The sequence below is a fragment of the Vigna unguiculata genome, chromosome 1, assembly GCF_037176805.1.
Source record: "Vigna unguiculata cultivar grain cowpea cultivar isolate G323 ecotype 2 chromosome 1, ASM3717680v1, whole genome shotgun sequence".
Lineage (NCBI taxonomy): Eukaryota > Viridiplantae > Streptophyta > Magnoliopsida > Fabales > Fabaceae > Vigna > Vigna unguiculata.
The window spans coordinates 607,152-624,429 of record NC_140792.1 but is presented as its reverse complement, the minus strand read 5'-3'; the positions used below and the strand labels follow the sequence as shown (position 1 = coordinate 624,429).

Sequence of the window (17,278 nt, the reverse complement as noted above, 5' to 3'; positions counted from 1 at the left end):
ATAAAGCAAATTTACATATTACATTTGTAATGCAAATTTAGAAGAAAATCCAAAATGTAAATTACATTTTAGATTGTATAATTTATAATGCAAGTTTACATATCAGATTGTATAATTCGTAATGTAAATTTAGAAGACAATGTAGAAAACAAATTACATTATGGATTGTATAATCTGTAATACAAAATTATATTTTTGATTGTACAATCTATAATACAAATTTAGAAGATAATCTGAAATAAAACTACATTTCAGATTGTACAATATATAATGCAAATTTTGAATACAATCCACAATCCAGGTTGAATTCCAAATTACATAATCATTAATATAGTTTTATATTATAAATTATACAATTCATAATATAATTTTGTATTAGGATGGACGCAATGGAGGTGAAGAAGTTGGTGCTTCTCACACACGATGAAACCTATAGACGTGCACAATGACCTAGAAAAACTTGAAATGAAATTAGGATTTTACATATTTTTTAATAAAGGGTAATAAGTCATTTCACCTATGAAATGCAGGAAGAAAACATTGGGTGGGTGCAAGAAGAAAACATTGGGCTTGGGGTTTGCAGGTAGAAATTTCCATTATCCCTACTTCTTGTTAATTAATACTTTTTTTATTCATGAAAATTTAAAACACAATAAACTACTCTGCTTTTTTAACATATATCTAAATTAGACAAATCTCGTGTCGTTTTAAAAATATGTTATCCACTTAAAATTTTAATATACTATCATACTTTATTCCATTTAACAATCCTAACTAATGTTTTTTGGTTTAAACAATTATTCGTATTTAACCAACAATTACGAGGTAAGTGTTTATAATCATTAATTGTATATAATTAAATATTTTTTATTACAGCACAATTTTGATACAATACGATAAATAATAAATTTAATTTTTTATATAATATAAATAAAACTACATAAATAAAAATAATGTATATTTATTTACGAAAAAGTTATAACATAACTTAACGGCGTGTTTGGATAAGATAATTTGACAGAGTAAATCATCTTTTTCTCACGAACGATCCCTTTCGCCAACGTCATTTTCTCTCTCCAGGTTCGTTTATTTTCTCGTTTAATTTAGGGTTTTCATGTTCATGTTGGATTTCGATCTTTGGTTTTGGTTTTTGTTTATTCAGTTTCTCATATTGATTTATAGGTTTCCCAGTTTGGTTTTTGTTGTTCCGTTTGAAGAGTAAACACTCTGTTTCATTTATGTGGAATTATTATTACATCAACATTTGATTAGTACAGATTTTTGGTGTGAGATTGATTCATACCTCGTGCTATAACTCATTGGAAAAGTTAGCAGAAGTGAACTATAGAAACTGGACTCTGACACTGTGTTCATAAGATTAGTGTACTAGATGGCAGATTGTGAAGGCCAGTAAAAAATCCATCATATACATATGGTAGTTGGTATTGCGGCATATGGAGGAAGCATGATAGATTATAGATATGTGGTTGTATGACCTAGATTTCCTTCTCTCACTCAGAAAAATGGTTTTCTATTTTCTAATCATATATGCTGCCTGTATAAAATTTGTATAATAATTGTGTGTAATGTACGATCGTGATACCCTTTTCATTATCTTAAACCATTATCTTTTCCTTGGAAGGTTGAAGTTACACTGCTTAATGTTCTCCAACCGGAAAGCTTCAAACAAAAGCTTTTTCATTGGATTATGGTTATTACTGATCTATGTGACCACTTTTTAGCAAACATGTCATGTCACTTTGTCTAGGCCCCATGACTCTATGTTATGGGTGTCAAAATCTCACCATATTTTACAAGATTGCTAAAACTAAAACGTTGAAATGCAAATTTGTAAAATCAAATATTTTTTTTGTTTGCTAATATTCTAAACGAAAGGCTTGATATATAAACCAAATCATATTCTATTTTAGCATTCCAACACTGAATGAGGTAAACTTCCTTTCAGTTGTTATGAAAGAATAACCAATGCTAACTACTTAATTACACAACCTGGTGGTCATCAGAACAACCAGAGTAACAAGTAAAATTGAACATTCAGAGCACACTGTATAATTCAGAGCACACTAACTATTTAATTACAGAACTTGGTGGTCATCAGAACAACTAGAGTAACAAGTAAAATTGAACATTCAGAGCATACTGTATAATTCAGACCTGAAACAAATCCTTTCAAAATTAGTTGTTTTCTTCTTATGAGTTTGTGTGTATTGAATAACTGTAGCAGTTTGCATGGAGTTTCTGCAGATTTGAATATATCCAATATCATAACAATAATGTAACACGTGAAGGCTGAAGACAGTTCATTTTTACTTCGAACAGATAATAAGAACCTGGAATTACTGATGTGATAGATAAATGTTATTGGCCAGGAGCTTGATTTAGGGGCTGTTTGGAGTGTCAGTTTGTTTGTTAATTGTTAATATCATTTGTTTTTTTTTTTGGCTGAGATAGCGAGGAATTTAGGCAGATTGCCTATAAATAACAGGAGAGGTGGAAAGAGAAAAGTGTCTTGTTATGAGAGGGATGGGGGCCACTAGGGATTGGGAATTAGGCAGTTTTATTTCAATAATCTGAGCCAGTTTCTGTAAGGGCCATTTCGTACTTTTTGAAACATAAGATGCCTAATTTAATGTTTTAGACTTCGTGCCTAATTTGTTTCTTATTATTGTTCTATTGTCTTGTTGCATGATAAATGGATTATATTTGTGAAATTGTTTGTCTAAGTAATTTTTATGGGAATAGGGGTGTATATGCTTGTAAGATGTTTGATGAATGGTTTGGTCTTTTGTTTTAGAAAAAGAGGGAGGTAATGGTTATTGATGTTTCTGTTATTGTGTCTGGAGTTTATTTATTTATTTATTTGGTTCTTAAAGTGATGTTGTTGAAAGCGGACTCTGTTCTGTTAATATAATTATCTTGTTTATGTACTTGTTTTACCTGGGGCTGACTGTATTTATAATTAATTGAAGTTGAGGATGGGGATGATAGCATGTGAAGAGAATTTCAAATTATTTTATTGAAGGTTGGTTTGTAGGTCAGAGTTAAAGTGTTCGAGGTTTGAGGCTCTCATGCATCAATTTTATGGAGTTGTCTCATTGCGATAGTTTTCAATCATTCTTGTTATATTTGAGTCGTAGACTGCGATTTATTTGTCTTAACATCAAGCCAACTAACTGGTTTTCTACAACATCAATGTGTGGTTGCTTCAAATTTTTACCCATAAATCATTTGAACTTGCATGTTGTGTTATGGTTTTGGTAATACACTTGATTACGATCATAACCCGTTTGGATGTCAGATTTGGATCTTTTCTATTTTAGAAGTGTTAGATATGAGCCTTCAATTTAACTGTGAACCTCGTCTTATTTTAGTTCTTGACCCATATTTTTGTCGAAACCAGTAATATTTATGCATAGTTCTTGTTTCTGTCACCACTTATATATTAAGTTGAGCTACATTAACTGAGATTGTGTTATGTTGATTGTTCTATAAATCTAAAACAAGTAGAGCTTTCATTTTTAAAATTTTGTGCTTTTTTCCAATTCAGTGTAACTTTTTTAAGTAAAGTTTGAGTCTACATATTGTAACCGTTGGACAACATTTACTGTATAATGTGTTGCTTGCGTTAGAGACTCGAACTCAAGTGCCATTTTAAACATACAGGAGTGTTAAACCATCAAAACTTTACATTATAATTCCATTATATTTTATTGTGTAATGCTAAAGTTTCCCGTATTAAGTGATTTTATAATATAGATTCTTATTACATAATCTAAAAATATTATAATTCTAGAAAAACCATTCTTAAGTACCTAATTCGTAAATTACGGCTTTTGGATAGACTCTTCTAAATTTTCTAAAATATCTTCAATGTATTTAAAAAAGAATGAAATTTTTTATTTAAACGACGGACAAATTATATTTTAATAATTCCTCTACATTTAGGGGTGCAAAAAGGAGGTATGAGAGTGGTACGTAAGTAAGTTAAAAGATGATTGGCCCAAAGTAGAAGCCCATTAATAAAGCTTTGGTTCTTGGCCGGAGTCTGTGGCAGGGGTAAAGGCAATCACTGTATTTTGTTTGTTTCCGTTCATTCGCCAACGTTACGCTACGCAGAAAAGAAAGAAAGAGAGAAACCCTAGCGAAGCCATTGAAGATTACTTCGCACTGTGGTAGCGCTGAGCCTCACAACTTCAACGCATCATTCCTCACCTTAGCGAACGTTTTCCAGGTCAGTTTTTATTTCATTCATGCTTCTCTTAAAGTACATCAACTATACTTTGTGCTCTTCAATAAGTTCTTTAGTTTCAAAATTGTGAATCCTTCTTTGATGTGAAATTTTCATAAACAGCCGGTGGCGCCGCTGCCTAGGACTCTTGTCCTGCGGCCTTCATGAATATTTTTAAATTACAATTGAAAGATGTTATGTATTGATGTGAATTGCTATTTTTTAATAAAGTAGATTGTTAAGTGGAAATCAAGTATCTTAGTGTAATCAACTTGTGATCTGAAATTGCATTTACACTTCAATGATTTGAATGGTAAACTAAACTAGAATTATGCAGCACATTGACAAACCCACCTTGAACATTGTAAGACAAAATTTATGGTTCGTACATTTTTACAAGCACCTTGTAACCATGTAAAGGATTTACAAAGATTCACAAAAATTACTCCTTCAATCCAATTTTACATTCAGATGCATAAAATAATATTTTCAACAAGAAGGTCTTCTTAATGGCTTGTCCCTCTCATGCGGTTCTGCGTCATTCTTTTTTGCGCTTCCTGGATCTGTCTACCAATTTCTCTTCCTTTTTTTTTTCTTCTTCAATCTGGCATTCTCTACGCTTACTGGTTTCCAACTATGGCTTCTTTTCGCTTGCGTGTTTTCTATTCTCCCAAGACCTCCAACTATGACTTCTTTTCACTCAGGTTTTCTCTTTGCTCAAGGCCCAAGACCTGGTTAAATGGGAACTTTTGTGCGCTAGGTTACCCGTTATTCCATACCATTGTATAGTATACCACTTTGCTTTAAAAGCTGGTCCACAGGTTCTGCATATTATTACTCTGTAGTCTGAACAGCAGTTGTACTTTTGCTCATAACTTTAAAGGGAATGAATTCAATAATGATAAAATAACTAAATGTTTGCCCCCCACTAATTCTAAACCATTTTGCCCAATAAGTTTCTATTCCCTATACTTGGCAGAGCACTAAATATAAGGACAGGAAAGATGTAAAGACAGGTCCTTAGTTAAAATTTCCTTTGGCAATTTTCATTGGCATTCACTTCAAGAAGCATGTTCTCATGTTCACTATAGATTTTTTCAGTTAGATGACTAGGATATTATTCATTTTAATATTTTTAGTAGCCAAATATGTTTTTGGTTGAATTGTTTCCGATTTATTTTAGCAGGGAATAAATAAATAATAAACATTGATCTGTGTTGTCATTGAGTTTTCTGCAGTTTGCAGAAACTTGTCTTGCAAGTACTAGTTTGTCTCTAACAACTTGCTGTAAGCTGAAAAGGGATCTCTGATGGAAGGAGATACTAAGATTTTGGAGGAAGATGACACTCGGAGCAAGAATGGAAGTTCTCTAGTGAAGATAAAAGTGTTGTTTTTTGCTAGAGCACGTGATCTCACTGGCTTGAGTGAGATGCCATTGGAGTTGCCATCTGGAAGTACTACTCATGATTGTTTGAAAAAGCTTGTTGTGAAGTTTCCAGGTTTGGAAGAAATCAGAGGGTGTATGGTCTTGGCTCTGAATGAGGAGTATACAACCGAGTCAAGCATTGTTAAAGACGCAGATGAGTTGGCCATAATACCTCCAATTAGTGGTGGCTGAACAACTTAATATCAGTGCAGGGTACTTCTACTTTTTGTACTGCAGTAAATATTCTGAAAAAAAAAGAATTTGAGTAAATGCTAATAAGTTTATATCTCATCTTAGGGAAATTTTATTGATGTGCAATCCCAAGAGGTTAACCTTTCTAAACATTTATGTGGAGACCACAAAGTTTTCTTAGTAAACGGTTTAATCATGAAGTTATTGAAAAGTAATAATTTAACGAAAGGGCTCGACCTCTTGGAAAGCACTCTATGAAATTACCTTACTATTAGAACTGTTGTAATTTGTGAACCTAAACAAGTGTAGTGATAGATTTTAATGCTGGATTTATTGTAATCCAACATTGAGACTTTTCTTTCTTCAAGTGAAAATGAGAAAATTCCATTTTACACATGTGGCATTCTATTTTAGCTTTATGGAAAATGTTTTTTCTTTTCCCTTTTTCGATTTATTATTGGAAAAGTGTCCATGCCTTGAAATGAATAAAAATACCATGTTCTTTTTACACTTAAAAGTGTTTTTAGGAATAGAGGTTCTCTCAGGAAGATGAGAGCAACATTGAAATTGCTGTACCTACAACTGAAATTTGAACTGAATTACAAGTCTTGGTAGGGCTTGTTAGGTTCTGTAGAGATTTATCCGAGTTTTTTTGTATGATTACTAAGCTTTTATGATCCATTAAAGCCTCATTCATCAATAAGATGATGTTTTGTTATTGAATATTACGATTTTTTCCCCCAACAATTACACAGCACCCAGTTTTCTGTCAAATCCTATGATGCTGTTGTAGTTTTCAATTGACTATTCAACAAAACTTTGATGTTAACATAATTTGCTACAATAACTAATATATTATTTGCCATACACTTCTTTTATTATTACTTTTCTGAATGTTTACTATCAATTTGGTTAAAGTCAAAAGAAGTTTTCAACCAAATTTATCACTTATTCAACAAAGTTTATTGTGCTCAAATTGACTAAATGGATATATTTTAATTTTACAAACACAAAAATAAAAGATTAAGACATTACATATGAATTATTAATACTTTAGAAAGTAATACCATATTTTATTTAAAAAATTAAAAGTCAAAGTAAATATAATAAAAAAGATAAGGATTAAAATTACAATATTTACAAAAAGGGTGAGAAAATATATTACGCAGTATACAGATATTTTCGTATATTTCTTTCTCTAATTTGATATGTATTTTATACACTCTCACGAGAAGATACTTGTTTTGGCAGTGACCATAAAATAATAATAATCACTTTTTTAAAAATTTTATTTATGAATGATAAAAAGTAGATTTACTGTGTTGAAAAGATTTACCTTTTCTATTAAAGATATTAAATTTTATTAAAAGTGCATATTAACTAAAAGTATATTTATTTTTTAAAATTATGTTGCAGTGAAGAATCTGTGATCCAGGTACACTGCTTCCATGATATGATATGACTGTGGGCCACCATCTCCATGTGGCCCACGTTCCCCATCGTCGCTGTTTCAGCTTTTTATCAAATCAATTATTATTTATTTAATTAAATTATTCAATCTATGATTAGATATTAAATTGTCACTATATTGTTCGAAAGAATTTAAAGCATAATTTATTATCTCAACCTAATTTAACTTTTTTCTACAAACTCGGTTCTATTAATATTAATGATTAAATATGTGTAATTAGTAATTAATGTTCTACCTTCCACAGTGCAATTTAATGATAAGTGTTGAGTTAAATAACAATTATACTTAAAAATATTGTAACATCCATTTATTTCCTTAATAAGTGTAAATTATGCAATTTAATAAATAATAAGCTAACGAGACTTAACTAAATCACTATAAAATTCAGAAGAGAAAAAAAATGAAAATTTTAGTAAAGGAATGCAATGATTTGTATGTACATAAATATATAGTTAATTTAAAAATGTTATATTTCACTTCCTACGTTCGATCCCTTCTCTGCCTATAAAACAACAATTCCCATCAAAATCCCAAATTTTAGGGTTTCCGTGTCCAATCCAAGGACTTCGTTTATGAAGGTAATTACTCTAATTCATAGATGCTCTTCTTTTTTCACTTTCTCTCTCTCATTCAATTTTTCGATTGCTTATTTTAAAAAGCCGTTTTTTTTTCCTCATTTTTTTTGAGTTATTTTTCTTGTTGCTTTGTATTGAAGTTCTTGAATTCTCATTTCATTTGCTGTTTCAACGGCAATTAATTTTAAGTGGGTTTTGATCTCCATGTCCAGATTTAGAAAAGAGGGTTGAAACTGATCATGGATTTGGGTAGCGAATCCGTGGAAGAGAACGAAGTGAATCATGATGGAAATGGAAACGGTGGTTCCTATGGAAACGAGAAGACTGGGTTGGGATTCGAGGGAAATTCGGGTGTCAACGGGTTGGATCAAAAGGGAACGGTCGATGAAGTTGAAGTGGATAGTGGGGAAGGAGTGAATTCCAAAGGGACACCGACAAAGGGGGTTGGGTTGAAGAAATGGAAGAGAATTCGGAGAAATGTTGTTAAGGATCCGAATTCAAGTGCTGATTCTAGCAAAGTCTTGAAGAGGGGGTTGTCTGGCAATGCCAATTTGAGTGGAAAACAGCCTTTTGTGCGTGATGTTAAGGAGAAAAGCGATGGATCTTCGAATATGTTTGGGAATGTAGTGTTTTCTGACGGCAATGTGATTCATGGTTCGAGTTCGGATTCTAGATACGCACTTGGATCTGGTTTTGCTGTTGGAACTGATTCCGAGAATAGCGAGGATCGGAGTAGCAAGTCTTCTACGGCGGCTAGTGAGCCCAAGTTGAGGCCAGAGAAAAACCGTAGTAAGAATGCGAATTCAAAGCATTTAGCAAACTCGGCTCAACGAGTTCAACAGGGGAAGGGACGGACTGAAAGCACTAAGAAACCAGGAGGAGGTGGAAGAGTGCAAATTGAGAAAGAAAATTCTTTCTCTAGTTTGGAATCTGATTCTAGAAGCTCCAACTTTAAGCAGGGTGCTTTTTCAGTTACCAGTAATGGAAAACACAGTGGTAGGACAAATATTTATGATGGAGTTAATAGCGGTGAAGCACACGTTAATGAACATTTCACTGAGGGAGTTGAAGCTGGTTATGGCAACGAAAATATTGTTGAGGATGAAGATCTTCTACCGGAGAATTTGGCTACAAATTTGTCTTGGGATGTTACAGAAGAAAAAAGTGTGAACAACCAACCATCGTCCGTTGAAGATCCCTTAATTGAATCAGTTAACAGTCTTCAGGCTGTCCAGGAAGCACTTCAACAAGGTTTGTCCTTTCGATTTTTCTGGAAAGCTTGATCTTTTCTGTGAATATTTCTCTTGCACCATTTTGCAACTGATATTGTTATGCTTCTTTGTTTTATAATCCTTTAGAAAATTTATGCTGCAAATATTACCTTAATAGCAGTTTCATGACTATTGGATTCTGCTGCATGATTTAATTCAGCTGTCAATTAAGCTATAACAGTAGATATTAATGGAATGACTTACGTAATACGTTTCGGTCTGATTGAACCTCAACATTTTAAACATTATGATTTTATATTTTTCTAAACTCAACAAGAGGATACCATTGATTTGGTTCATTTTAACGAATTTGATCCCTTGAGCACCTTGCATGTGGAATAGTGAAGGGTGTTATTGCATGAAGGAGTCTATTCTTGTTTGAAAACAAATCTATCATTTTAGTTTGAGTAGCAGTTGCCAGTTTTTGGTATAATTTTGGACATTCCATAAATATTTCACTAATAAATTATACGTGGTATGTGGTTGAGGCTTATCCAATGGATCTGAATGTGTTTTGAACTAAATCATTGAATGATCAATATTCTGTTTCCTTACAGTTTGTATTCTTTTAAACTTGATTAATTTATTATATACCTTAAATATGTGATGGTCTTCAGGTCTACTCTAGTCTCCTTTGTAAACCTTCTTCATAAATCAAATAGTCCTCTAATATTAAATTTAAAACCCGTTGTCCTCTTACTTTTGTTCACAGTTCGCTTATATTTCTTTTATTAAACTTTGTTTTTTAGTAAGACCACCATGCATAATGTATTACTTTTATGTTTCTTTTCAAAACTAGCTTGTTTGTCATGGTATTATGATATTGGCTGTTGATTATTTATTCATGATCTAGCACTGTAAAAGTGACCAACTCCTTCATGGAGGGGAGGTCATATTCTTAGATGTTAATTAGAAAATCTATGCTTAATGGTTAATGTTTAGTGTGCATGCACAACAAATCATGCAATCACAGGAAGATCGACCAGTAATGTTTTCATTAACGACTAAGATTACATTACCTCTACTTGTTTGAGTCAAATCCATGTATTCAAGAGTATATGAATTCTAGATCAGCTAATTTTTCTTGGTACTATTAAATGGTCAAATACATCATTTATGACATCACCAACGGGATATACACTGAAAGATAGGTTATTGACTTTTAAGCTACTTTCTACAATTCTACCTTCCTACCCTATCTGAACTATTATCTGTTGGAAAAGCATGTGCTGTTTTCTATTTCTCATTTATATTTAAATTTGTTTTACTTAAATAATTAATGACTATATATATTATAACCTTTCCTTCAATCTATTTAGGTTTTGCTTGTGTTGATGCTGAAAGTAGATTAATTGCATAATACTGAGAAACAACAAATTTTTTCTTGTTAATTTATTATGGTATGTTAAAGTTCCTTCTTTTCTGTTAAGTGGTTTAAAAGTAGGAAGAACTAATATAGATGTGCCATTGCTGACGATCAATCCACATATACTATTGCAGAACTCCAGAAATTCAGGGAGATTGGGATTGAATCCCTTTCACCGGATGTTGACGACTCTGCCAAGTGTAGCAGTGCATCTGCTGGTACTACTGTTGATCTTGGACTTAATAAGTCAAGCCATTCTGATCATTCTGGTGCTGAAGAAATTAAACAAACTACTTCGAGTTCCTCAGATCCTCAGGTATTGAGCCTGACACAAAATATAAATATTTTGGAAGGCAAGTTGGAGGAATTACAGGGTGTGCTTGCTCTGAAAGACTCCAGGATTGCTGAACTTGAAACATCCTTGAGTAGTGTAAAGATTTCTGGTGAAGAGATCGAGGGCCTTTTCCGGCTGAAGATTGAAGCTGAGATTGAATACCTAGCCATCTCAAAGGCCACGCAGAAACTGAAGGATGGAGCAAGTATCCAACAGACATTATTGGAAGAACAAGAGAAACTGTCTGAAACTCAAGCGCAGGTTCTTGACAAACTTGTAGATGCAGAGGGTAAGGCTTCAGTTCTGAAAAGCAAAGCAGAAGAGTTGGAAAAATATTGTGGTGATAGTGTAGTTGTTCAGGAGTCTTTTGTGCTGCAGAAAAGAGTATGTAAGCTTACATTTTATCTTCTCTTACAGATCATATTTTTAGTTTTCTTCTTTTGGCTTTTTCTGTTACAGTTATCACCCAATTCTGGGATGGTTGTACCCACTTAGGTCTGCAAAATTAGGTTCATTTTGTGCAATCTCAAAAGTTCTTTTTTTGGCTGATCTTTGAATGTAAAATTCCGTTGTTATAATATAAAACTGACCCTTCTTTCTCTGGGTAGGGGGAGAGGCTTGTATTTTCCTCTCTTTGTTCTATTATGATTTTGTGCACAGCCCCTTGTAATTTGTGCTTTACTAAACAATTGTTATTGTAAGTTTCTTCTTCTTCCTGTAGTTAGTTTTAATACATGGTTTGGAAATAATCTTGTCTTGATATCATTTTTATGGTAATTATTACATAAATTAACTACCTTATCATTGATAATAATATTGATTAGATAAATATCTAAAAAAAAATGTTTACAAACCAAGAGTGGGGAGGGGGGAGGGGTCGGGTGAATTGGTTTTTCAAAAATTAAAAATATTTTTGTACAATTTCCAAGTTACATTGAGATGCTTTTTATTTGAACTTTTTCAAACTATCAAAGAAAAGCAAGATTGAAGAGAGAACAAAACACACCAATGAAAAGCAAGATTGAAGAGAGAACAAAACACACCAATTTATACTGGTTTAATTCAATTAGAATTTACATCCAATTTTCTTTTAAGCAATATGAGCTTACAAAATTTATACTATATCAAAAGAGTTTACAGAATTATAAGGATACTTTAATAATCCTAAATCTTAAGACATAAAGAACTTGATACACTTGTCAAGAAATACACTTTAAATGCAATGTTTCATATAATTGCATCAAGATTATTACCAAAACAGTGAAAACAATATCAAAATCTGAAGAATTCAAAAGGTAAATGAAAATCTGGAGTATAGATATTACAAACAGTCATATTAACAAGCAAGAAGCTCTAATTATCAAATTCATTTTGATTGATTCTCGATGAACTTCAAAAATCTCAAAAACCTAAAGGAAGCTGGTTTTTAAAGATAAATATGTTTATGGATGATATTAATCGATTATGAAAATAACCTAATCAATTAATGTCCTTTGGCATTGAAAACTTGTAAACATGTTATGTTTTAATCAATTAAATCAGTAAGCTAATCTATTAATATAAATCAATGGTAGGTATATATTTTGAAATGAATTATTTTCGTGCCAAAATTGACTTTGATTATGTTGTGATTAATTTGATTTTAAAAATATTTTTGCTTGGCTTATAGCATTTTCTAGGCTCAATTTATTTATGTAGATTTAATCAATGTTTGTACATCATAAAAAACTAAAGACTTGGAGTTCCACAATCTCCCATTTTAACAATTTCTCCTTTTTTATGATAACCCACTTGTATTCAAGAAAATATACCTTTCTCCTCCTTTAGACATTGGTAAAAATGGAAAAAGAAAAGAAGTAATCATGACAAATATATGTTAGTAGAAAACAACCATAAACCATAAAATTATTATTATTATTTAGTTATTCATTAATTTCATATCCACCTCATATAAATAATTGTATTTTTTTTAAGTTGTTAAATTCTTTTAGCTTTTATTCGATCAAATAATCTTAAATAATTACTTGAAAACTCTCGGTGCTATCCATTATAAAAGCCCCTAATTGTCTTAGACGAGAAAGAAAGATAATTGGAATTAGAAAATTTTCAAAGATTGATTTTGATTTCTTTTGTAAAGGTCGATTTCTATCATTCATATTCCTATAATATGTATTTACGTGTACATGTAGATTTAAATAATATATTTAAGCTTAACTTTATGTCTTAATTTCTTCATACTCTCAAAATTCATGTTTTATAAAATGTTTAGCTATTGAGAAATTAATTTTTGAAGAGTTTCTTATTATCAAAATAAATTCTGATAGTTTGAGAATATTTACGTATATAGAAAGGTGTATATATCCAATGTTAGACATTGTAGATGCATATGAGGGTTAAATTTGTGTTCTAAATTATACATTTGGATGTCAACGGGACATGTAGGGTACGGGTAGTAGCTTTCCCGTAAATATTCGTCTCATATCCATATTTGTCGGGTATCCGTTACCCGTCTATTTTTTTCATATCCGTGGGTATTTACAGGTACCTGCAGGTATTTACAAAATTATTAAAAAATAAATATTTAATCATAAATTCAAATAAAATATATCACTGTCATAAATTTTCAATAAAGTTCAGACAAACTCAAGTCCATAAAAATTCAAATAATCATAAAAATAAATATAAAATAACGTTCAACACAATGGAAATTCTTTGATTAGTACTTTGATCAACAAGTTCACTCTCTCCGATTGATTCCTGATAAAAATATTCGGTCAGAATGTTTTTTACTAATATATATATATATATATATATATATATATATATATATATATATATATATATATATATATATATATATTTGTGAATTAAAATTTAGCGGATATGGATACTATGATACTCATACCCGTCTCGTTAACATGGGTATCAAAAATACTCGTACCCACGAGTAGCGGGTATCCATTTTTAATATTCGTTTTCTACCCATTGCGGGTTTTATCCGTAGATACCCGCCGGTACAAATATTTTTTGACATCCTTAATTATATAATTATACAAGTGGATTAATCTTTCATAGATAATTAATTATTTCCAATCAACGTGCTACCGTCGGAAGGAAATCAAAAAAATCAACAAAGCAAGAATCAATAATAAATAGAAACTACTGCACGTGGTTTCTTCAGCACAATACTTTATATGTGGCTGCCGATTTAAGATATGCCAAGTACTAAGAAAAATTAAACATTACCTTCTCTCTCTGCGTTGGAAATATCACTCCCCTCAGTTTATTTATTTATTTGCGTTGATTTGGACCAATGGAAACAAAAAAATATTTGCTTCACCATTTTCTCTGGTACAATATTAATGTGCATATATGTATACATGAAACACAACACAATCAACCAAAGGTAGAGAAGAAAACATGCAGATGAGTTATCTTGCAGTGTTTCTGATACTTCTTCTGCCAATCTCATGTGCAGCTTCTACCTTGGTTGACAAGAAATTCAATGAATGCTTGATGACAAAACTTGATGGGAATTCTGAATCCATCGCAAAAATCATCTTCACCACATCCTCCTCACTGTATACACCAGTGTTGGAATCATTGGAACAGAATCCTAGATGGTTGAATTCTTCAAGGAAGCCTCTTCTCATTCTGACACCTTTCCATGAATCAGAAATCCAAGCAGCCATTCAATGCAGCAAACAACTAGGGTTGCAGATCAGAGTGAGAAGTGGTGGCCATGATTATGAAGGGCTATCGTACCTTAGTAAGGACCCATTTGTGATGGTTGACCTCATCAACATGCGTTCCATTCAAGTTAACATTGCTGATGAAACAGCTTGGGTTCAGGCTGGTGCATCATTGGGTGAACTTTACTACAAAATCTCAAAGGCTAGAAAAGTTCATGGTTTTCCTGCAGGAACCTGTCCAAGTGTAGGGATAGGTGGACATATCAGTGGAGGGGGACAGGGTGTTATGTTGAGAAAACATGGCCTAGCAGCAGACCATGTTGTTGATGCTTACATCATTGATGCAAATGGGGAGATTCATGATAGAAAATCAATGGGAGAAGATGTTTTCTGGGCCATAAGAGGAGGTAGTGCTACTAGTTTTGGAGTCATCCTTGCATGGAAAATCAGGTTGGTCAGAGTTCCACCTATTGTCACAGTGTTCAATGTTGAAAGAACATTGGAGGAAGGAGCCAACAATCTGATTCACAGGTGGCAATACATAGGACATGAACTGCATGAGGATCTTTTCATAAGAGTAGTTGCTCAGAATAGTGGTGACAAATCAAAAACATTTAAAGCAGTGTTCAACTCTCTCTTCCTTGGAGGAATAGAGAGGTTGATTCCACTGATGAATGAGAGTTTCCCAGAATTGGGATTGCAGGGCAAAGACTGCACTGAGATGAGTTGGATTCAATCAGTTTTGTTCTTTGGTGGATTCAACAAAGATGACCCTTTAGAACTCTTGCTCAACAGAACTACCTCATTCAAAAGCTCTTTCAAGGCCAAGTCTGATTTTGTGAAGGAGCCAATACCAAAAACTGGCCTAGAAGGTGCTTGGAAAATTGTTTCTGAGGAAGATACATTAGCCATGCTGTTAATGGAACCATATGGTGGTAGAATGAGTGAAATTTCAGAATCTGAAACCCCATTTCCCCACAGAAAGGGAAACTTGTACAACATACAGTACTTGGTGAAGTGGGAAGTGAATAGCAAGGAAGCATCCAAGAAGCATGAAGAATGGGCTAAAATGATATACAAATACATGACTCCTTATGTGTCAAAATCTCCTAGAGCTTCCTACTTCAACTATAAGGATCTTGATTTAGGTCAAAACAAGAATCAAAACACAAGCTACTCAGAGGCTAGTGTTTGGGGCAACAAGTACTTCAAGGGTAACTTCAGAAGATTGGCACAGATTAAGACAGAGTTTGATCCTCAAAATTTTTTCTGGAATGAACAGAGTATTCCTCCCCTAACTTCCTAGATTTGTTAACATAAAGTGCTTTTCTTTTTGTGATTACTGAAAGCTTAACAGCATCAGATTAGATGGTGAAGTGTTGAATGTTGTAATTTTGCACTCAACATTTAATGAAATTTGGTTAGATTTAATTATTTCTTTCGTCTTTATTTATGTTGAAAAATTGTTGCAAAGATCTCCACTTTTATTAATATTTTGGATGAAATCTTGCTCCAAAGTCAGAAACTACTTTTGAACCACACACACTCACATTAATCTTCCAAAGATTAATTTATACATTAGATACTTTATTGGTAAATATTAATAAAATATTTTAAAATATCAAACACATGTATGTGTCACGAATTAAAATATCGATGTATTATAAATATTAATATTTTATATAAATTGGAGTCATATGTTATTGTTATCAAAATCGGCTCAAAGATAAAACAAATAAAACATTCGATTTAGGTCTCCAACAAAATGAGACCTTAAAAAAATTTACTACTAATATTTTTGTATTAAATTAATTATTAAATTATGTGCAAGAGGAAAGGTCTCAAATTCTTTTAGTACTAATGTATCTCTATTAAGTTAATTATAAAATTATGTTTAAGAAAAAAAAGTTTCAAAAGATATTTTATTATTAATATAGATATATTAAATTAATTATAAGTTTATGTTAATTATTTCTTCCGGTTATCCAAACACATCAACTAGGATCGATTTTAACCTATCTTAATCGGTCAATAATAGGTTAACTTGTTTTAGGAAAAAAAAAGTTGAAATATAACTTGCATATTGACATACTAAATAAACAAAATGAATAAAAAAATTTCAAATACAAATATAATTTCATAGCTATAAAAACATAATTCCACTATTGTTTTGTTTTTGACAAAAAAGAAGAAGAAAAAAGCTTAAAGACAGTTATATTTATAGTCAATATTGTTCTCCTATCATGTTCAAGTTTTACTTAGATAATACATTATGCATTTAATACACAAAATAAATAAAAATATTTTAAGCTATATATTTATACATACAACACATGTTTAAACAATTTATACTAGTTTATTTCTCATGCAATACATGGGATTATTTTTTTTTGTTTGGAGTTGAATTTGTTTTTTCTGTTGGATGTTACTTTTTTTTCAAAATATAAAAATATAATGTAATACAAATTTGTAAATAAATATTAACAATACGGTTTGTTTGAAAATGATTTTTAATTCTTTTATAGCTTGAAAATGCTCACAAGAGACAAAAAAAATCTAATAATTGATTAACACATGAATATTCACGTATAAATTCTTCCGAAAATTACAAGCATGAAAATTCAAAGAGAAAAAAAAAATAATGCATTAAAAAATAGCATCTAAGTAACAAATCCATGCAATACATGGGATTATTTTTTTTT

The 17,278-nt window shown here is 31.6% G+C and overlaps 3 protein-coding genes across 5 annotated transcripts; all 3 read left to right on the top strand.

The window, feature by feature from the left end:
* Positions 1 to 975: 975 nt before the first annotated feature.
* CNX7 (co-factor for nitrate, reductase and xanthine dehydrogenase 7) lies at positions 976 to 6,261 on the top strand. 3 transcript variants are annotated; one of them, XR_014994224.1, is made up of 3 exons: positions 976 to 1,080; positions 3,967 to 4,252; positions 4,954 to 5,513. XR_014994224.1 is itself a non-coding variant. In XM_028071727.2 (3 exons), the coding sequence occupies exon 3, from the start codon at positions 5,559 to 5,561 to the stop codon at positions 5,865 to 5,867; it is 309 nt and encodes a 102-aa protein (XP_027927528.1). In that variant the 5' UTR covers positions 976 to 1,080; positions 3,967 to 4,252; positions 5,550 to 5,558; the 3' UTR covers positions 5,868 to 6,261. The 3 variants fall into 3 exon arrangements, 2 of the variants coding, with proteins under 2 accessions (XP_027927528.1, XP_027927525.1); XM_028071727.2 differs by lacking the exon at positions 4,954 to 5,513 and adding an exon at positions 5,550 to 6,261; XM_028071724.2 differs by having other exon boundaries at positions 5,488 to 6,261.
* Positions 6,262 to 7,759: 1,498 nt separating this feature from the next.
* Positions 7,760 to 11,529, top strand: LOC114186121 (WPP domain-interacting protein 2). Its single transcript, XM_028074152.2, has 3 exons — positions 7,760 to 7,916; positions 8,126 to 9,164; positions 10,685 to 11,529. Exons 2-3 carry the CDS (start codon positions 8,153 to 8,155, stop codon positions 11,377 to 11,379), a joined length of 1,707 nt encoding a protein of 568 aa, XP_027929953.2. The 5' UTR covers positions 7,760 to 7,916; positions 8,126 to 8,152; the 3' UTR covers positions 11,380 to 11,529.
* A 2,701-nt stretch (positions 11,530 to 14,230) lies between these two features.
* LOC114196257 (berberine bridge enzyme-like 22) lies at positions 14,231 to 16,010 on the top strand. The gene has a single exon (XM_028086848.2). It carries the CDS (start codon positions 14,305 to 14,307, stop codon positions 15,880 to 15,882), a length of 1,578 nt encoding a protein of 525 aa, XP_027942649.2. The 5' UTR covers positions 14,231 to 14,304; the 3' UTR covers positions 15,883 to 16,010.
* The last annotated feature ends 1,268 nt before the right edge of the window (positions 16,011 to 17,278 follow it).